This window comes from Scyliorhinus torazame, chromosome 3 (genome assembly GCF_047496885.1).
Source record: "Scyliorhinus torazame isolate Kashiwa2021f chromosome 3, sScyTor2.1, whole genome shotgun sequence".
Taxonomy (NCBI): Eukaryota; Metazoa; Chordata; class Chondrichthyes; order Carcharhiniformes; family Scyliorhinidae; genus Scyliorhinus; species Scyliorhinus torazame.
The window spans coordinates 95,344,573-95,364,311 of NC_092709.1; the positions used below are offsets into that span (position 1 = coordinate 95,344,573).

Below are 19,739 nucleotides of genomic sequence, written 5' to 3' on the forward strand. Positions count from 1 at the left end.
CGTTATTATTTCTTGTCACACCTTTGTCATGATACATTGCTGTATCTACATCTAGAATGGAATTGTCCTGTGTCAACTTGGTGCACTCTGGACACTGGGAGACGCGGTGATATTTTTCACTGCAGAGCGCTCGGGAAGCCAAGGCTTGGACTCGATAATCCAGGCCTTTGATTTCAGAGAAGTTTCAATTGCGAAATTCTGACTGTGCAGTTTGCATCCAGCAGGGCGGATGATGAAATAATAATCATCTTTGTCACAGGTAGGCTTCCATTAACACTGCAAATGGCAGTAACACGTCTTACAACACCAGGCTAAAGTCCAACAGGTTTGTTTTAAACACTAGCTTCCTCACCTGAGGAAGGAGCAGTGCTCCGAAAGCTAGTGTTTGAAACAAACCTGTTGGACTTTAACCCGGTGTTGTAAGACTTCTTGCTGTGCTCACCCCAGTCCAACGCCGGCATCTCCACATCATGACTGCAAATGACGTTACTGTGGAAAAACCCCTGGGAGCCAATTAGCCCCTTCAGTCTGTGCAGTGAATTAGAGATCCCTTCGACCCATATTCCTTAATACCTTTGGTCTACCGATCTCCGATTTAAAATGAAGAATTGATTTAACTTCACTTATGTAAGAAATGGCTTTAAATTGTAGACTATGCCCCTAAAAAATCTTTAAGGAAAACTCGAGAATGCATTTCAAAAAACTTATTTTTGTAAAGTTTATTTCCTTCATCCATAACTGCAGTATCTTTCCATTATTTATCGATACATTTCATTAAACATATTAAACAAAGTCAGTGCGATTTCTTGCTGCGAGTTGAATAATGAATCAAACGGATGATCTCTGCTAACACACACAGACATTACAGAGAGGGTGCAGCCGCGCCAGGGTGAATGGGTTGGTCATATGAATGTCAGCGGCAAGGTGTCCGCCTCTCTCAGTTTCTCCTAGGCTCCGCTTTAAGGTTCAAATGGGAGTCCTATGACCCAAGAAGGAGCCGATTCCTTTTTAAATTGGAGTTGATCGAAGTGTGGAAACTCTGGTCAGTTGTATAGGCCAACTTGAGGCTTTTGGGGAGCCAGGTGGCGCGGGAGAGGAGCAGGACTGTCGCTGTTTTCTGAGCAGTCAGGTTGCTGACGGGCCTTGACACAAGTACCCGGAAAGGATCCAAACTGAGGGTCAGCCTCAATTCAGGCAAATGTGTGCAATGTCGACCTGTGTGGGGGTGGGGTGCTGAGATGCCGAGGCTCCAACACGGACAACTTCCACTCACAATGATTGAAAGTGTAGCTTGGAGGATTACAGACTTAATCCCATCTCAACCACTGACTTTACCAAAGCATCAATCATCAGGTCAAAACGGAAGCTGGCAGAGATACAGCCCATTCATGAGGGATAGGTGCAGCATAGAAAAACAAAGCAGATTTAGCTTCAATTCAACACTTATTGCACTTTTTGGGGTGGTCATCTTGAACATTCTTTCAGATATTTTATGCAAAAAATATATCTTTGCAAAAAAGAAAAACCCCAACAACATACCGCGGATGCCGGATATCTGAAAGTTGGTTAAATTAATTTCGGTTCAAACAAGTGTGTAGTTTTTTTTGGAGAAGTAGTTTGAGGGAGAACTGCAGCGTGCCAGTGTAACCCATGAAGCAACCTAGGTCTACCATTCCCCCCAACAGCGCCGAAATCCTGCAGCGCTTTGTCCTGTAGGTAGGAGCTCAGTGTTAACGGAAACCGTGCCTGTACTGGAAAGCTTGTCATTCACCAGTTATTTCAGATTCACCTATCTCGAATGGAATATGTCTTTAAAAAAAGTTATTTATCCCCAATTTCACATCATTTCGCCCTAAATTTAAAGCTCACCACACAGTAGGGATTCTGTAAACTAGTAAAATTGCAAAGTAATTCGTCTGGTAGAGTTGAAATCACATTTATGATATCTGTCTATTTACAGTATATTGAATTGAATTTAACTTTTCGAATGTCACTTCATTGATCCAGTCAGACATAACTGCGCTTGTTTACAAGGAGTTCCAGAGCAGACTGATCAATTGTACTTCCCACTCTCTGTTTCAGGACGTCACCTGCCAACGAATTAGTTACCATGGGAATTAGTCTACTGAAAAAAAAATGTCACTGTCTCCACGTTGGAATCTGTGCAACTGGACTGGTCAAACTGAGACCACACGGTTTAACAATGGCATTAGCAGCATAATGCCCACTGGACCGCTTTCTGGGTATTTCGCAGCTCCCCATCAGTTAATCAAAGTTAATTAATAACACTGGACGTGTACTGCGATTGAAAGGTCAGTGACAGGAAACAGGAGGCCCGGGGCGTGTGTATCCTGTGGAATACACCTCACAATGGCAGTAGCTCAGTGCGGCCTGTGACAATAGCATTAGCCACATGGATCGGTTATATGCAAATCCGACTGCAGGGGACAAACACCGGCATAAATTAATCGATTCATTATTTTAATTAAATGACACAAACGTGCTCTCAATTATATGCTACCAATGTCAAGTGCCACGTTAGATAAAGAATGCTTAAAAAAGTGACAAAAATGTATAGTGGTTTTAATTTCCTGTGCTATTTCCAATGTGCAGAATAAAGTGAAGGCACCATTAGGGCATCTTTGTCGTGCATTCCTCGAATAGGCGGGACCTGCATGCACCCGACACCTCGACTATTCCTCTATCAGAGTCTTCAGATCAGGAAGGCGATTCAGTCGGAGGTCCAATAGCATCTGTCCATACGCTTTGCCCTGTTTAAAAAAAAAATGTTTTTAGTACAGTGGAGCTTTGAAACTGTATTCGATTAAAATCACTTTCAGATGCAGTATTTGGGGAGGAAGCTGGACGGTAGTGAGAATTGTTCAAGACACAATCAGGTTTTAAGGAGTTTGTTAAACATTCATTTAACAAATGAAATGAAAATCGCTTATTGTCACGAGTAGGCTTCAATGAAGTTACTGTGAAAAGCCCCTAGTCGTCACATTCCGGCGCCTGTTCAGGGAGGCGGGTACGGGAATTGAACCGTGCTGCTGACCTGCCTTGGTCTGCTTTAAAAGCCAGCAATTTAGCCCAGTGTGCTAAACCAGCCCCTGTGCAAGCATTCCAGTTCCAACACCGAGTGCTGGGGAAACACATCCAAATGTTTCACTCATTTCTTAGTCTTAAGTCCTTGCGTCAACAGCAGCTTTTGTCGCGCCTTTCCTGCATTTACCAATTTGCTTTAAAGAAATGCTTTCTCGGAGTTACAAAGCCGCAGAGTGGACAGGACGGGCCCGTAATCTATCTCCTTGCCTCCTCCAAAAAAACAATTCAAATTATTAAATCCAATTCATGGTCCCCAAAAGAGAGGCGAACTAGATCCAAGCTGACAAGAACAGGCATATTACACCCGGTCTCGCCCGTGATCTTATTTGAAAAATAAATTTAGGAGTACCCAATTAATTTTTTCCAATTAAGGGACAATTTAGGGTGGCCAATCCACCTATCCTGCACATCTTTAGGTTGAGGGGCCGAAACCCATGCAGACACAGAGAATGTGCAAACTGTACGTGGACAGTGACCCGGGGCGGGATGGAACACGGGTCCTCAGTACAGTGGGCAGCAGTGCTAACGACTGTGCCACCATGCCACCCCACATCCTTGATCTTAGCCAAAAGGCCAAGAACCTTTTTTGAAAAAATTATACTTTATTGATAAAATATCTGAAAGAACATTACAAACATTTCAAAATGGCCACCACACAATGTGCAATGATATTCAGGTTCTCTACGTACATCGTGTCGCACTCTGAGATGCTTCAATGCAGTCAAAGAAACATTACAGTCATTTCAGAAAGGTCATTACAAATGGTGCAAAGGTATTTAAATTTTCTACCTCAATCATGCTCAACTGTGAGGTGCTTCAATACAATTGTGGTACATGAAAAAGCACGAGGCACGAACTAGTGAGTAAACTGATTTTTATACCTGCGGGTCACTCCTTAAAGATGCGATGCCCCCACCACCCAAAGAATCTTTCAGCACAAAATTTAATCCCTGGATTCCCGGAAGGTTAAATCTGAGGATAAAAGAAAAATTACTGAAACATGTCCAAATCCTCCGGGGTTTACGCTAAAAAAAAAAATAATCATTTACTGTAAGGTGTTGCAATAAATAATCTGTTGCGGCGGCATTTGTATGTAATTATATGGGATCTGACTCACAGCTGTAGTCTGCCACGTTTAAAGTCTGCCAACATGGTTTATCTCTTTACCATTATTCTTTTCCTTCGTTTCTGATAAACGAGTGTTTTTTCCAGCATTTCCGGCAGTGTGTTTGAAAGACAGAAGGTAATTAGTCATTGTTGACTAAGGACCATTGGCATTTCTCTCATTACAGGGAGTCAATTGGTTACATGTGGCCTTGGCTGAAGGAATACAGACTGCTCCAGTGAAACCACAACCCACAGCCAGCAGATTTCCCAAACTGCCAACCACTGCTCACTGTGGTCAGCTATTACAACATTAAAGCGTTGTGCTTTAAATAAGCTCATTCACACACATTTAAAAGACACACAAACAGGTTGAAAATGGTAATGAGCTAAATGTGACATTATTTCTCATAAAGGTTTGCATTTATATAGCACCTTCCTGTGTGGAGATTGCACATTCTCCCTGTGTCTGTGTGGGTTTCACCCCCACAACCCAAAGATGTGAGGGTAGGTTGATTGGCCACGCTAAATTGCCCCTTAATTGGAAAAAAATAATTGGGTACTCGAAATTTTAAAAATATATATATATATATAACACCGTCCATAGCCTCAAAACGCTACGGTAGCACTTTACAGTCAATGAAGTACTGCAGTGCAGTCACTGTAGGATTTAAAAAAACAAGCAACTCCCTGTCCTATTGTAGCAATTGCCGTTCAAGAAGCCAGTTCACCACCACTGTCTCAATTAGGGATGGGCAATAAATGCCAATGTGTGTTACACAATGCCAGCGACGCCCAGATCCTGTGAATGAACAAAAACAAATGATAAACACCCACTAGCTGTCCTGATGTTTGTCAGGCAACATCTCAATCGTGTCCTCCTTTATATTGGGCGGCACGGCAGCACAGAGGTTAGCACTGTTGCTTCACAGCGCCAGGGACCCGGGTTCGATTCCCGGGTGCTCTGGTTTCCTCCGAAACGTGCTTGTTAGGTGAATTGCACATTCTGAATTCTCCCTCCATGTACCTGAACCGGCGCCATAGTGTGGTGACGAGAGGATTTTCACAGTAACTTGATTGCAGTGTTAATGTAAGCCTACTTGTGACACTAATAAAGATTATTATTATTTAGATTGTGAACAGTAATAGAGAAAGGCAGTGATGTTTTAAACTGAAAGCTAGGAGAGCAAGCTGTCTGTGGGTTCAGAAGGAGAATATAGATGGACCGTCAAAAAATACAGCTGTGGAGAAGAATTGTAGTTGTATGGTGTGAAAAGAGGTTTGTACTGATTGAATTAAGCAAGTCCGATCACAGTTAATGCTCAACACATTCTCATTTGTTACTTAAGTATTTTCCTGCTCTGCCTTCAAGAAAGGTTAACAAGGCACAAGGGGCCACTTGAAAGAAATAAAGACCAGGTTCAGATCAGAAATGGGGGATATTAATGTAACACACATTGGTTACACCACTGCAAAAAGTAATACTATTTCACATAAACAGCAAGGGGGCCATTTCAGGAAGCACCCGATGCCATTGAATATTTTGTAACGGGCAGGACATAATTTTAATAGCATAACTTCACATTATATATGCCATCATAAGTTCGATTTGGAACAAGCAAGACATATCTGAAACGCATTGCTGCTAAGATTGCCGTCTATTGTCCATCCCTCATTTCCCCAAGAAGATTGCCTTCTTGAACCGCTGCAGTGTAGAGGTTTGCTAGAAATATGTGGTTTGACTTCAGAGAGCAGTTGATACGGAGCTAGAGGCACATGTGGGACAAACTAAGTCAGGCTGACAGGTTTTCTCTAAAGGATAGTAGTATTCGTTGGGCTTTAAGCTTGAACACTTTTTGTGATACCAGCTTTTTAAAAAAAGTTCAAAATTGAAAACAAATTGAATTCAATTCTCAAATTGCGTTTTGGTTTGTGAATTTGCCTCCCTTTGGTTAATAGTTGTAGAACTTTGAACAGTGTGGACCTGTTCTATGTTTAAAATGTGGACCGTTTGTATGTTTAAAGAGTAGAATTTTGTGTGACTTCGGACAGAGTGTGGACATTTGATGAGAAGAGGGAGTTCGGTGTGGAGGGTACCATTTTGCTTTTCCAACTTTTTCACCCTGTAGGAATTGGTTTCTGCTCTGCTACAGGGGAGGAGGTAAGCTGTTCCTGAGTATCTTGTGAATATCAAGTCAAGGTCTATTTTCTGAAGGTTTAAAATAGTACTTGAGTTTCTAATAAGATTAATAAATATCTAAAAGAAAATAATTGAATAAAATACCTAAGTAATTGTTTAAAGCTCATAAGTATGGCAGGACAGATGATGTGTCAAGGCTGCAGCATGTGGGAGCTCATGGATTACTGGTGTTATCCAGGGCAAGCAGAAAGTGTCTGTGGCTTGAGGAACTTTGGTTCAGAGTCATTGAGCTGGAGGCTGAGCTGCGGACACTGTGACACATTAGAGAGGGTGAGAGTTATCTGGATGCTTTGTTTCAGGAGCTGGTCACACTCCTGAGGATATAATCTTCTGGTTTGGAAAATGGTCAGGGAGATGTGACTGCTGCTGAGTCAGGCAAGAGAACCCAGAGGGCATGAGTGCAGGAGTGTCAGCCTCTGCAATTGTCCAACAGGTTTGAGGCTGTTTTACCTGGTTTGGACAAGAGTGGGAGTTGCAGGTTGATGAGCTGACTGACCATGGCACATATAGGTCAAAGTAGGCAAGGATGACATTCAAGTGGGGGTGGGGGACGGGCATTTTCAAACCTCGGGCTGCTGGAATGTTGCAGAAACACGTACGGAAAAAGGCTGCGCTCAGGTTTGCATTGTTTTGGGAAGAAAGAGAGCAAGATAGTGCTAAAAACCTGTGGCACATTGAACACACGTAAGTCCTTCCATAGAGAAAAATGGTGGGAGTTTTTGGCACCATGGGATCATTTGATGAGAATACAGAGTGATGGACCTCGTACATGAAACAATTCAACTATTTTGTTCCAAGTTAACAAGATATCAGCAAACAAGTCCCACCATTCCTGAGCCTAATGGGGGTGGGGGAAAACATTTAACCTTCTTGGGAATCTGGTATCGCATGTAAAGCCAGGTTCAAAAACATACAAAGAAATAGTGGAAACCTTGCAGGGCCACTATCCACCAAACCTTTAGTCATCGCAGAAAGTTTTAGGTTTCATAAGCACAACCAAGAAGAAGGTGACCGACTGCACAGTTTAAAGCTACCCTGAAAAGACTGAAAAGGGATTGTTAAATGATACCATGAGAGGCAGTTAAGTCTGTGGTTTCAGGAGCGATGCTATTCAAAAGCAGTTGTTAACTGAAAGCAACCTGACCTTTAAAAAAAAAACTTTGGAAGTTGCTGTATCCATGGAATTACTAGCCAAATAAGCCCAACAGTTGTGTTTAAGCACAAGAATTCACAAGGTGTCGGCTCAAACTCAAACACAGACCCGGACTTGCCATTGGTGTGTAGAAACCAGGCACTCAGCCGCAGATTGTTGGTGCAAAGACATCATGTGCAGGAACTGTGGCAGAAAAGAGCCACATTGAACATGCTTGTTGGAAAAAGAAACAAGCTTCAGGCAAAATTGCAGGAAGCAAGAGCCAAATAAATCAAATTACAAACGGAACCAAGGAAAAAAAGTGTCCACGTGGTACTAAAAGGACATGAGAAGAAACTTGATTCAATCTGAAGCCGAACCATCATTAAATGAACTAGCTATTGCTGGTGCAACAAACTGATATTGGGTCACTCCATTAGTGGACGGTCAGCTGGTAAAGATGGAGGTGGACACTGGGGCAGCCGTCTTCCTGGTGCTGGAGACTGTTTATCAAGAAAAGCTCCGACATATTGCTCTGAAACCCCCAAAGATAGTGTTGAAAGCTTACATTAAAGAAGTTGTTGTGTTGAGGGGCTGTATTAAAGTAACAGTGCAATTAAATGGACAGATGGCAGATTTGGCCTTGCATATAGTCCAAGGAAATTATCAGGCACCAATGGGGAGAACTTGGCTGGAAATTGGGTTGAAGTAAATCTCATGACAGGTTCCAAATTAGGCCTACCCGAAATCTTGAAGAAGCATGCCAGTGTCTTCAACGGTGAGCTGGAAAGCATGAACGATATCTCAGTAAAGCTGAAGATCAAGGAAGTAAGGCAGGTGAGATGTTTAAAGGCTAGGACAGTGCCGTACGTAATCAGAACCAAGGTGGAGGCAGAATTAGAATGGCTAGTCAGAACGTAAGTCCTTGAACTCGTTAATGTGAGTGATTGGACGCCGCCGATCGTACCCGTGATGAAAAAAGACTGATCTGTACGCATTTGTGACGATTTTAAAGTCATGATTAATCCTGTATTGTGCAGCGCAGTACCCTCCACCCCGATAGATGACCTGTTCGCTCGGCTGGCTGGAGGCCAACACTTAAGAAAAATCAGCCACAGTCAAACAAATCTTCAAATGAACGTGCATCAGAATTCACAACAGTTATTGTTTTTTGAGAAAATATTTAATTGAGACATTTATAATTTTAACATTTTCACATTTTAAACAACCGAGAGATCCATCACACGCAAAAACCCCACAATAACACACCCAATTCCACCCACCCCTAAACTCTAACTACCCTTACATTAGATTCCCTGGCCTTATTCGTCACTTCCAAGCCTCCCCTTCCCACCCCCACCCACCCCACCCAACCTTGCTGACGGTCAATTTTCCTTGAAGAAGTCGATGAACGGCTGCCACCCACCTCCGAGCGAACCCCTGTAATGAACCCCTTAAGGCAAACTTAATCTTCTCTAGCCTACGAAAACCTGCCATGTCACTGACCCAAACCCCTGAATTTGGAGGCTCCGAGTCCCTCCATCGCAGCAAAATCTGTCTCCGGGCCACCAGCGAGGCAAAGGCCAAAACGTCAGCCTCTCTCCCCCCTGGGCTCCCGGATCTTCCGACACTCCAGATATTCTCACCTCTGGACTCGGAGTCACCCTCCCTCCCAGGACCTATGACATGACATCCGAAAATCCCTGCCTGAATCCCCTCAGCCTCGAACACGCTCAAAATATATGCACAGGGTTCGCATGACTTCCTCCACACCGCCCACACCTGTCCTCCACCTCTTCGAAATACCTATTCATCTGGGCCACAGTCACATGAGCCCTGTGAACCACCTTGAACTGGATCAGGCTAAGCCTGGCACACGAGGATGCATTGACTCTCCTCAGGGCCTTCTCCCATAACCCAACTTCCAACTCTCTTCCCAACTCTTCCTCTTCACCTCCCCAATTAGGACCCCTTCCCACTCCATCAATTCCTCATATATTTCCGAGACCCTCCCTTCCCTAACCCCTGTTTTATACATCTCCTTATCCTGTAGCCCCCTTAGTGGGAGGTGAGGGAAGCTCGGGACCTGCCTCCGGACAAAATCCTGCAGGTACCGGAACTCGTTCTCAGCCGGCAGCCCAAACTCCTCTAGCTCCTCCAGGCTTGGGAAACCCTCCTCAATAAAAAGATCCCCAAATCTCTCAATCCCAATGGGCTAGTGGAGTACTGAGCCATCGAACAGCAGAGGTGCCGTTAACAAACCTTCAGACTCGTGCCCCTGCAAGATGCTGCCTCCACTCGCTCTCACACCGACCCCTCCCCCACTACCCATTTCCTAATCATCGATATATTGGCGGCCCAGTTGTAATTAATAAAGTTCGGAAGGTCCAAGCCGCCTTCCCCGCGCCCCCGCTCATGAAGGACCTTACTCACCCTCGGGGCTTTCCCGGCCCAAATAAAACCCAAGATCGTCGCATTAATTTTCCTAAAAAATGCCTTGGGGATGAAGATTGGAAGACACTGAAACACGAACAGCAATCTCGGGCGGACTGTCATTTTCACAGTCTGTACCCTCCCCGCCAATGACAGCGGGAGCACGTCCCACCTACGGAAGTCCCCTTTCATTTGCTCAATCAATCTGCCCAAATTTAATTTGTGAAGCTGACCCCTGTCCCTTGCCAGTTGAATCCTCAGGTACCTAAAACCCCCTCCCACCCCTTTGAACGGCATCTCCCTCAGTCTCCTCTCCTACCCCCTTGCCTGGATCGCAAAGACCTCACTCTTGCCCATATTCAGTTTGTAACCTGAGAACCGGCCAAATTCCTCCAGTATTCCCATAATTCCTGCAATTTCCCTCAACGGGTCTGTTATATAAAGGAGCAAATCATCCGCATAGAGCGAGACCCTATGTTCCACGCCCCCTCTCACTATCCCCCGCCAAATGTTCAATGCTCTCAACTCCATTGCCAATGGCTCTATGGCCAGGGCAAACAGTAGTGGGGAGAGTGGACACCCCTATCTTGTCCCCCGACACAGGCTAAAATACTCTGATCGAACCCAGTTTGTCCTTACCTTTGCCACCGGTGCCTGATATAGCAACTGGACCCAATCCACAAATCCCTGCCCAAACCCAAACCTTCCCAGGACATCCCACAAATACGTCCACTCCACCCGATCAAAGGCCTTTTCTGCATCCATGGCCACCACCACCTCGACCTTGCACCCCTCCGCAGGCATCATTATTACGTTAAGGAGCCGCCTAATGTTGGACGTCCGGTGATGTCCCTTAACAAATCCCGTCTGGTCCTCCCCTATTACCCCCGGAACACAATCCTCTAAACGTGTGGCCAAGATCTTTGCCAGTAATTATGCATCCACATTTAGCAGGGCGATTGGCCTATACGAACCACAGCTCTCCGGATCCTTATCCCGTTTCGAAATAAGGGAAATCGATGCTTGCGATAACGTTGGGGGAGCACTCCCAGCTCCTTCAACTCATTAAAAGTCTTTACCAGGGGCGGCCCTAACAGCACGGAAAACCTTTTATAGAACTCAACCGTGTATCTGTCTGGTCCCGGGGCCAGTTATTGATGATTGTGACACATAAAGGGTGTTTTGATACAAAAGATTACTATTTAGCATCACTTCAGCGCTAGTGTTGTTCCAACGAGTTAAGGACCAAATCTTAATAGGATGAGACGAACATTGGAGTCCAATGTTACCTGGATGACATCTTGGTTATGGGAAGAATGAGGAAGGACATCTCCGCAACCTAGTTGTCTCACTCCAGAGATTAGAAGATTATGGACTAAGAGTCCAAAAGACAAATGTGATTTTTTTCCAATCTTCAGTTGAATATCTGGGTCATGTCATCGACTCCAAGGGACCACATGAGTCTCCTTTCAAAGTCAAAGCCATGACCGAGGCACCCGCACCTCAAAATGTCAACCAACTTCGATCTTTCTTAGCTTTACTTAATTACTGAAGGTTTGTCCTTAATTTGGCAATTATTCTAAAATCCTTGCAAAATATACTGTGTCAAAATGAAAAGTGGAAATGGTAGCGGAGGGTGCTGGGTGGGGGAATCAATGTGAGAGAGCATTCGTGCAAGCTAAAGAAGCACTACTCAAGTCAGAAGTCCTGACACATTTTGATCCAAACTTACCCCTGCAACTGGTGTATGACGCATCATCTTATGGGGTTGGGGCAGTGGGTTCCCATATAATGCCCACAGGTGAAGTGAAGCCTTTGCGTCAAGGACCTTGAATAAAGTCGAAAGCAATTATGCGCAGATAAAGAAGCCCTGGGTATAATTTTTGGAATAAAACGGTTCTACCAGTTCTTGTAGGGAGGAAATCATTTTATTGATAGATGATCGTCCAATAAGAATGATTGTCGTATCTCATACCGGGATTCCCTCACTGGTAGCGAGCTGAATGTAGAGGTGGGCATTACTCTTGTCAACACACACATACGAGATCGAGTATCGTCAGTCAAACTTTCATTCGAATGCAGATGGACTCTCGCGACTACCCTTACCAAATAGTTCATCAATAAGCAGTTTGTGTGGAAACATTTTCTACTTCGAGCAAGTAGATAACACTCCTGTAACCACAGGACAGGTGAAGAAGCATACCAGAAGTGATCCAGTACTGTCAGAGGTTATGGACATGGTGCTTCAAGTCAAGACTTCAGAAGCAAACCCAGAGTTAAAGCCATATATCCATCCCGAACACTTGAGTTATCCGTAGAGGTAGGTTGCCTCCTCAGGGGAATGAGAGTCATCATTCCACCATTATTAAGAAAACGTGTATTAAACCAATTCCACAAAGGCCACTGTGGGATTGTAAGGATGAAGGAGATAGCCAGGAACTACCTTTGGTGGCCGGGATTAGATGCCAAAATCGAGGAGAAGGCAGGAATGTGTTCGTCTTGTGCAAAAGTGCGGGACCTGCCACCATTAACTCCGTTGCACCCATGGGAATGACCAGAAGAGGCCTGGCAATGGGTACATGTTCATTGTACAGGGCTGTTTGAAGGGTGCATGTTTCTCATTGTAGTCAATGCTCACTCGAAATGGCCTGAAGGTGCCATCATGAAGTCAACATCATTGGAAAAAACAATTGAAAGATTGGGTGAAATCTTCAGCAGATCTGGTTACCCTGAACAATTGATGAGTAATAATGGACTGCAGTTCATGTCTCAAGAGCTCATAAGCTACTTGAAGGAGAACAAAATTCAACACATCCAGCCTGCTCTTGGTCACCCCGTCACAAATGGGTTGTCAGAACATTTTGTACAGACAATGAAAGATTCATTAAAGGTAACCAGAGAACAAGGTTCATTTGTCTGAACATTTGAGTCGATTTCTGCCCATGTACTGCGCACTCAACAATCCACGTTTCTCCGGCATTGCTAATGGTTAAACGTCAACCACGCACAGCATTTGATTTGCTAAAACCGCCCAAGATAAAATAAAGCAGGAGGATCAAGTCATACGGCAGGAGAACAAGGTGAAACTTTGTTTTTCACCAGGGTCAAGAGTTCTGGGAAGAAATTATCGCACAAGTGAAAAGTGGATTGCTGGCACACCTTAGCAGTCAGGATCGGTCTCTTACACCGTACAAACCTGAGACGATGTAATATGGAGAAGGCATGTGGATTAACTTTTTGCGACAAGAGCCAATCCTTCAGAGGCAGAACCAACAGAGAGCCCAATCCAGCTGTGCCAAGAGACAACCTTGTTGTTCCTCGCTGATTGCACTGCTGGATAAGTACCGCGAGCTAACCGATTGAGCCACTGGTGCGCCCTGACCTTGACATTCCTGAGTACCTGACACAAAATGAACTAATTGGGGAAAACAGCGCCTCAGTTATGAATCAAACACCGAGTCAACCTCAGATTACTTTATTGAATCGGTTAAAGTAACCACTGACGACGCTCAGACCAAGCCTAAGATACCAGAGATCACAGAAAACACAGTGCAGAAGAGGCCATTCGGCCCATCGACTCTGCACCGACACATGAAAAACATCTGGACTACCTACCTAATCCCATTTGCCAGCACCTGGCCCATAAGCCTTGAATTATGATGTGCCAAATGCTCATCCAGGTACTTTTTAAAGGATGTGAGGCAGCCCGCCTCTCCCACCTTCCCAGGCACTGCATTCCAGACCATCACCATCCTCTGGGTAAAAAAGATTTTCCACACATTTGACAAAGTCAAGGATGAGCCAGCTGTTTGAGGGGGGTAGAGGATACTTGCAAACGGTGTGGGGGGGGCGGTAATTTAGGGGTGTAATATTTTTGTTTTGTTTTGTGAAATGTTAAAATAATAAAAAATTGAATAAAAAAAATGTTCCTCACATACCACGTAAACCACCTGCCCCTTAACTTGAACTTTTGTCCCCTCATGACTGACCCTTCAACTAAGGGTAACAGCTGCTCTCTCTCCATCCTTTCTCTGCCCCTCATATTCTTGTACACCTCGATCAGGTCATCCCTCAGTCTTCTCTTTTCCAACGAAAACAACCTAAGCCTATCCAACTTCTCATCATAACTTAACTGTTCCATCCCAGGCAACATCCTGGTGAATCTCCTCTGCACCCCCTCCAGTGCAATCACATCCTTCCTATAATGTGGCCACCAAAAATGCGACCAGATGCAGCAAGTACTAATAAACAGATACATGAAGTTCACCGACAACCACAGAACAACGACCTCCGGAACGTCTGCCGTTGTTGTTGATTGGTTGTTCATGTTGCGAATTGATTGTTAATGTTATACTGTTAATTATGTCAGGGATCTTTGATTTAAAGTGAGAGGAAATGTTGCATATTTATAATGTTTCCTCATAAGTAACCTCATAGCTGAACAGGGCATTTTAAGAGAACGATTGTGTGACACCATCTGGGCCATTTGCGCCGGCAAAGGGGCAGTCTAACATCGCAGCCTGACCATAACATGGTAGAATGTAGCATTCAGTTTGAGAGGGAGAAACTTTAGTCAGAAACAGTTGTGATTAACTTTAATAAGGGTAATTACATAGGAATCAGGACAGAGTTGGCTAGAGTGGTCTGGGAAAGGAGTTTAGCAGAAAAGACGGTTGATCAGCAATGGCGGACATCTATAAAAGTAGTTCATGGTTCACAACAAAGATATATTCCAGTGAGGAAGGGGATAAATCAACCACGGTTAACCAAGGAAGTTAAGTATATTAGTAAACTTAACTAAAAAACATACAATGTGGCAAAGATTAGTGGTATATTAGAGGATTGGGAAATTTTTAAAAATCAACAAAAGATAACCAAAAAAAACAAAGAGGGAGAAGATAAATTGGGAGGATGAACTAGTAAGTAATATAAAAATGGACAGTAAGCTTCTTTAAATATATAAAAAGGAAGAAAGAGGCCAAATAAACATAGGCCCCTTAGAGAATGAGACTGGGGAAATAATGATGGGGAAACAGGAAATGGCAGAGGAGTTAAACAAATACTTTGCATCAGTCTTCATGGTAGGAGACACTAATAACATTCCAAAAATACTTAATATTCAAGGGGCAAAAAGGAGGGTGGCAATAAATACAATAATTGTCACTAGAGAAAAAGTACTAGGAAACTAATGGGTTGCATCCGAGGATATTAAAGGAAGTAGCTACAGAGATGGTGGATGGACTGATGGTAATCTTCCAAGAATTCTTAAATTCTGGAAAAGCCAGAGGATTGAAAAATTGCCAATGTAACATCCTTATTCAAAAAAATGGGAAGAGACAAAAACAGGTAACTTCTCCAGCTAGCTTAACTTCTGTCACTGGGAAAATGTTAGAGTCCATTATAAAGGAATTAATAGCAGAGCATTTAGAAATAAATAATATAATCAAGCAGCGTCAGCATGGCATCATGAAGGGGAAATCATGCCTGACAACATTTATTGGAATTCTTTAAAGTGGAAATGAACAGGATAGATAAAGGGGAACCAGTAAATATAATATACTCGGATTTCCAAATAGTGTTCGATAAGGCCACTTAATGAGTTAAGGACCCATGGTGATGGGGGCGGTATGCATGGATAGAGGATTGGCTAACTAATATAAGAATTGCACAGTGTTGGATCTGGTGAGAAAAGCGGTGTGAAACTCATCGGCTTCACGGATGGCTGTTCTCGCCTGATTTAACAGCACTCTGCAATTTCAAATTGCTGTCAGCGATCACACAGCCAGCTGGAAGGGCGGGGTCTAAAATCACCAGCAAAACTGGGATTCTGAGATTGGGGCGCCCTATTTAAATTGAAGGCCCCCTCACCGCCACGGTGTTCGGGCCATCCTCCCTGCCCAAGGCATTGGGGCTCCCCCCCCCCCACCCCACACACATAAGGGGAACCCCCCCTCAATAGAGGAGGGTAACTCCCTCCTTTATGTGCCCCCTTAGCAGGTTGCGTCATGGGCGGATGATATGGCATCAAGCCCTGACATATTTAAATTTATTATAATGTACGGAAATCAGGTTCATGCCCTTTATGGGATTTGCCCATGGCTAACGGGGCCAGTAAATCGCAGCCAGAAAGTTGGGACAAGAGGGACATTTTCAGGATGGCAATCTGTAACCAGTGAAGTGCCACAGTGGTCAGTGCTGGGGCCAGAATTATTTACAATATATATTAATGACTTGGACAAGGGAAGTGAATGTACTGTAACCAAGTTTGCAGATGACACAAAAATAGGTGGGAAAGCAAGTGGTGAGGATAACACTGAGTCAACAGAGGGATATCGACAGGTTAAGTGAGTGTACAAAAACTTGGCAGATGGAAGATAATGTCGAAAAATGTGAAGTTATGCAGCTTGGTAGGAAGAATAAAGGAGATGAATATTGTTTAAATGGAAAAAGACTGCAGAAAGCTGCAGTACAGAGGGATTTAGGTGTCTTTATGTATAAATCACAAGAAGCTAGGATGCAAGATCAACAAGTAATGGGGAAGGCAAATTGAATGTTGGCCTTTATTTCAAAGAGAATGGAGCATAAAATAGGGAAATATTGCTAAAATTATACAAGGCACCAATTGGACAACACCAGGAATACTGAACAGTTTTAGTCAAGCATATTGAGATACACAATATTCTCAGGGGGCTGGACAAGGTAGATTCTAAGATGTTTCCCTTTGTGGGAGAGTCTCGGACCAGAGGGCCTAATCTCAGATTAAGACAGAGATGAGGAGGAATTTCTTCTCTCTGAGGAATTCTTTACCACAGAGGACTGTACATGCTGGGTTGTTCAGTATGTTCAAGGCTGGGGCAGCACGGTGGTGCAGTGGGTTAGCCCTGCTGCCTCACGGCGCCAAGGTCCCAGGTTCGATCCCGGCTCTGGGTCACTGTCCGTGTGGAGTTTGCACATTCTCCCCGTGTTTGCGTGGGTTTCACCGCCACAACCCAAAAATATGCAGGCTAGGTGGATTGGCCATGCTAAATTGCCCCTTAATTGGAAAAAATGAATTGGGTACACTAAATGAATATTTAAAAAAAGTATGTTCAAGGCTGAGATAGACAGTAAAGGAATTAATTAGTAAAGGAAACAAGGGTTATGGGAATCAGGCATATCAGATCAGTCATGATCTCACTGATTGCGGAGCAGACCCGATGGGCCGAATGGCCTACTTCTGCTCATTCGTCTTATGGCCTAGACCTGCTGCAACACGGGATTTTACATTGTTTAAGTTTACTTTCTTCAGGTTTTTCACAGTCTTTAACGTTTCTGCTGATATCAGCGCATTGTGCTAAATTTTATTTATCTTGTTCAATTTTTGATAAAGCTTTATCAAGTTTTTTCATATCAACATCCTAAAACTAATGGCAAGGCTTACTACAATTACTCAGGGAACTACTAAAGTCTAGCATATCTTGGGATGGTTAAAATGACACATAAAAGCATGGCTATTTACAAGATGTGTCATCTAACATTGTCAGTACATGCCATGCAGAGATATATTGACAATGATAACAACCTGACTATAATTGAGTCTCATGTAATACATTCCTGAATTGCAGGAAAAAACATGCAGGCTAATTTAGTTAGTTGTTTTCTGATGAGTAGTAAAATACTATTTGCGTCACCAAAATTATTTGGAAATCATTTGTGGTCTAGTGTTCGGAGCTTCGCAGTCATGCAAGTGCTTACTTATTTATATGAGATCTACATAGTGGAAAGGGGTTCTAGTCCAGAAACTTCACCAAGCTTTCACTTTTAGGCCGGAGTGCAGCTGGTAAAGAATATCATTCTTCCATCACGCATAGTGGGTGGGAATTTCTGTGCAACCTGCCGTGGCGGTAGAAGCTGCCCGCCACTGACCGGCAGCAGGATTCAATGGTCCCGCCATTGTCAATGGGGTTTCCCATTGAATACACCACTTGTCGCCGTGTGGAGTGCGCCGTGGGCGGGACGGGAAGATGCTATCGTGTGAACGGCTAGCAAGTTCCGGCCAAAATATTTAAAATAATTTCTACGTAATAGTTCCTTCATTTCCTTGATGCTAAGATTCGAAAGACATTTTATGCAGGATAATTTCATGTAGTTTGCTGAACTATTTTTCAAACAAATTCAAGTAGTTTTATCTAAAACGTTGTTAAAAGTAACTGTTTTACTAATCTATACTATAGAATTTAAATAACAAAATGAAAACAGTAGGTTTTTATGCACATTATATTTAGTATAAATGTTCATATTTATCTCAGTAAGAAGTCTTACAACACCAGGTTAAAGTCCAACAGGTTTGTTTCGATGTCACTAGCTTTCGGAGCGCTGCTCCTTCCTCATTCACCTGAGGAAGGAGCAGCGCTCCGAAAGCTAGTGACATCGAAACAAACCTGTTGGACTTTAACCTGGTGTTGTAAGACTTCTTACTGTGCTCACCCCAGTCCAACGCCGGCATCTCCTCATCATATTTATCTCAAGTGCTCAGAAATTACATTGACTACTGGGTTCATTGTTCAAATTCATTACGAAGTTGGAATATGACTGCCTTTCAAAGAGGGCATCAATGCAAATGTGCCAATTGGTACCTGACCAGTAACATTTATTACCATTCAGACAAGTTGAGGTCTGGATGTCTATTATCTGGAAAATTCAGTTAGGCCTTATTCTGTGGAAGGAATCCAACTTCATCTCAAGCTCTTGTTTTCTTTCATTTGTAACAATCCCTTCCATTCCATTTTCCTCCTACACAAATGCCCCTCCTACTTTCCTGCATTGTGCTTGGAGTAAAATGTGCAGGTACTAGCAGCTCTTGGCAATGGCCATTTTTTCGCAAGATGAAATTCATGTTAATTAAATATGAGAGGCATCAAACCAGCGTGCAATGCTGAGATTAGTACCAACCATGGATTGAATTTCTGACACTTTAAACTTTTGTGACAATGTCTGCTCCTAATAGTGTTAAGCCCCAATTCCAAGATTTGTTTTTCAAAATCCTCCCATTAATGCACAGTGAACTTGGATTGTATCACTGGTAGAGAGGCCAGCTTCATGTCATGCAATTAGACTGGAGACTGCAGAAGAAAAGGAGTTCAAAAATCTATGTTTAGGTTGAGGGAGATGCGAGAAGGTTGCAGAGATCAAGGCTAATCCCAATGTCAGTGTTAGGATGTGCCTCTTCAGGAACTCCGTCACTTATTCTGCCAAAGTTCACTGAGTCCGGAGGAGGTCTGTTTAATTGCAATACCACTACTAAGTGCTCAAGCCACAATGTGGAATATCTGATGGGGATTTCTGGTCCAAAGTGGGGGTATGTCAAACGCATCAGTCCCTCATTGCAAGGAAATTCAATTTGAAACGGAGAGTCTTATGAATATGTTGAATTTATTTTTTAAATTGTCTATACCTCCTCACTGTTTTGGATGTTCAGGCCACAGTCTCAACCTGGTCTATGAAATGGATCCCATTTGCTGCCTGGTATGCATGTCCTTAACAGGCATACATGCTTCCAATCTTACTGTCATCTGAGATGCTGGGTAAGCAGGAACAGTGAGGTTCAAAATCCCAGTCATTGCCCAGATTCTTTGTACAAGGGCACTTGAAACTTATTTCCATTTATGATTACATTACTTGAGTCACTGAGTTCGACTGTGTCCCTTGGTTGATTAGTTGATCCATAATTGGCAGATTGAAGATTTACCAACAAATATCAAATTTTCTCTTGCACAACATATTTTT

The 19,739-nt window shown here is 43.4% G+C and overlaps 1 protein-coding gene across 2 annotated transcripts in view; it reads right to left on the reverse strand.

Moving 5' to 3' along the window:
- Positions 1-704: 704 nt before the first annotated feature.
- Positions 705-19,739, reverse strand: part of lratb.1 (lecithin retinol acyltransferase b, tandem duplicate 1) — a 270,816-nt gene continuing 251,781 nt past the window's right edge. For both annotated transcript variants that reach the window (XR_011940145.1, XM_072496002.1), the window contains 2 exons: positions 3,987-4,077; positions 705-2,771 (listed from right to left, as the gene is read on the reverse strand). Coding sequence is in view for 1 of the 2 variants with exons in the window: in XM_072496002.1 (XP_072352103.1) it covers positions 2,694-2,771; positions 3,987-4,077 (169 nt within the window). In the remaining variant the exon portion in view is untranslated. The remainder of the gene's footprint in view (positions 2,772-3,986; positions 4,078-19,739) is intronic.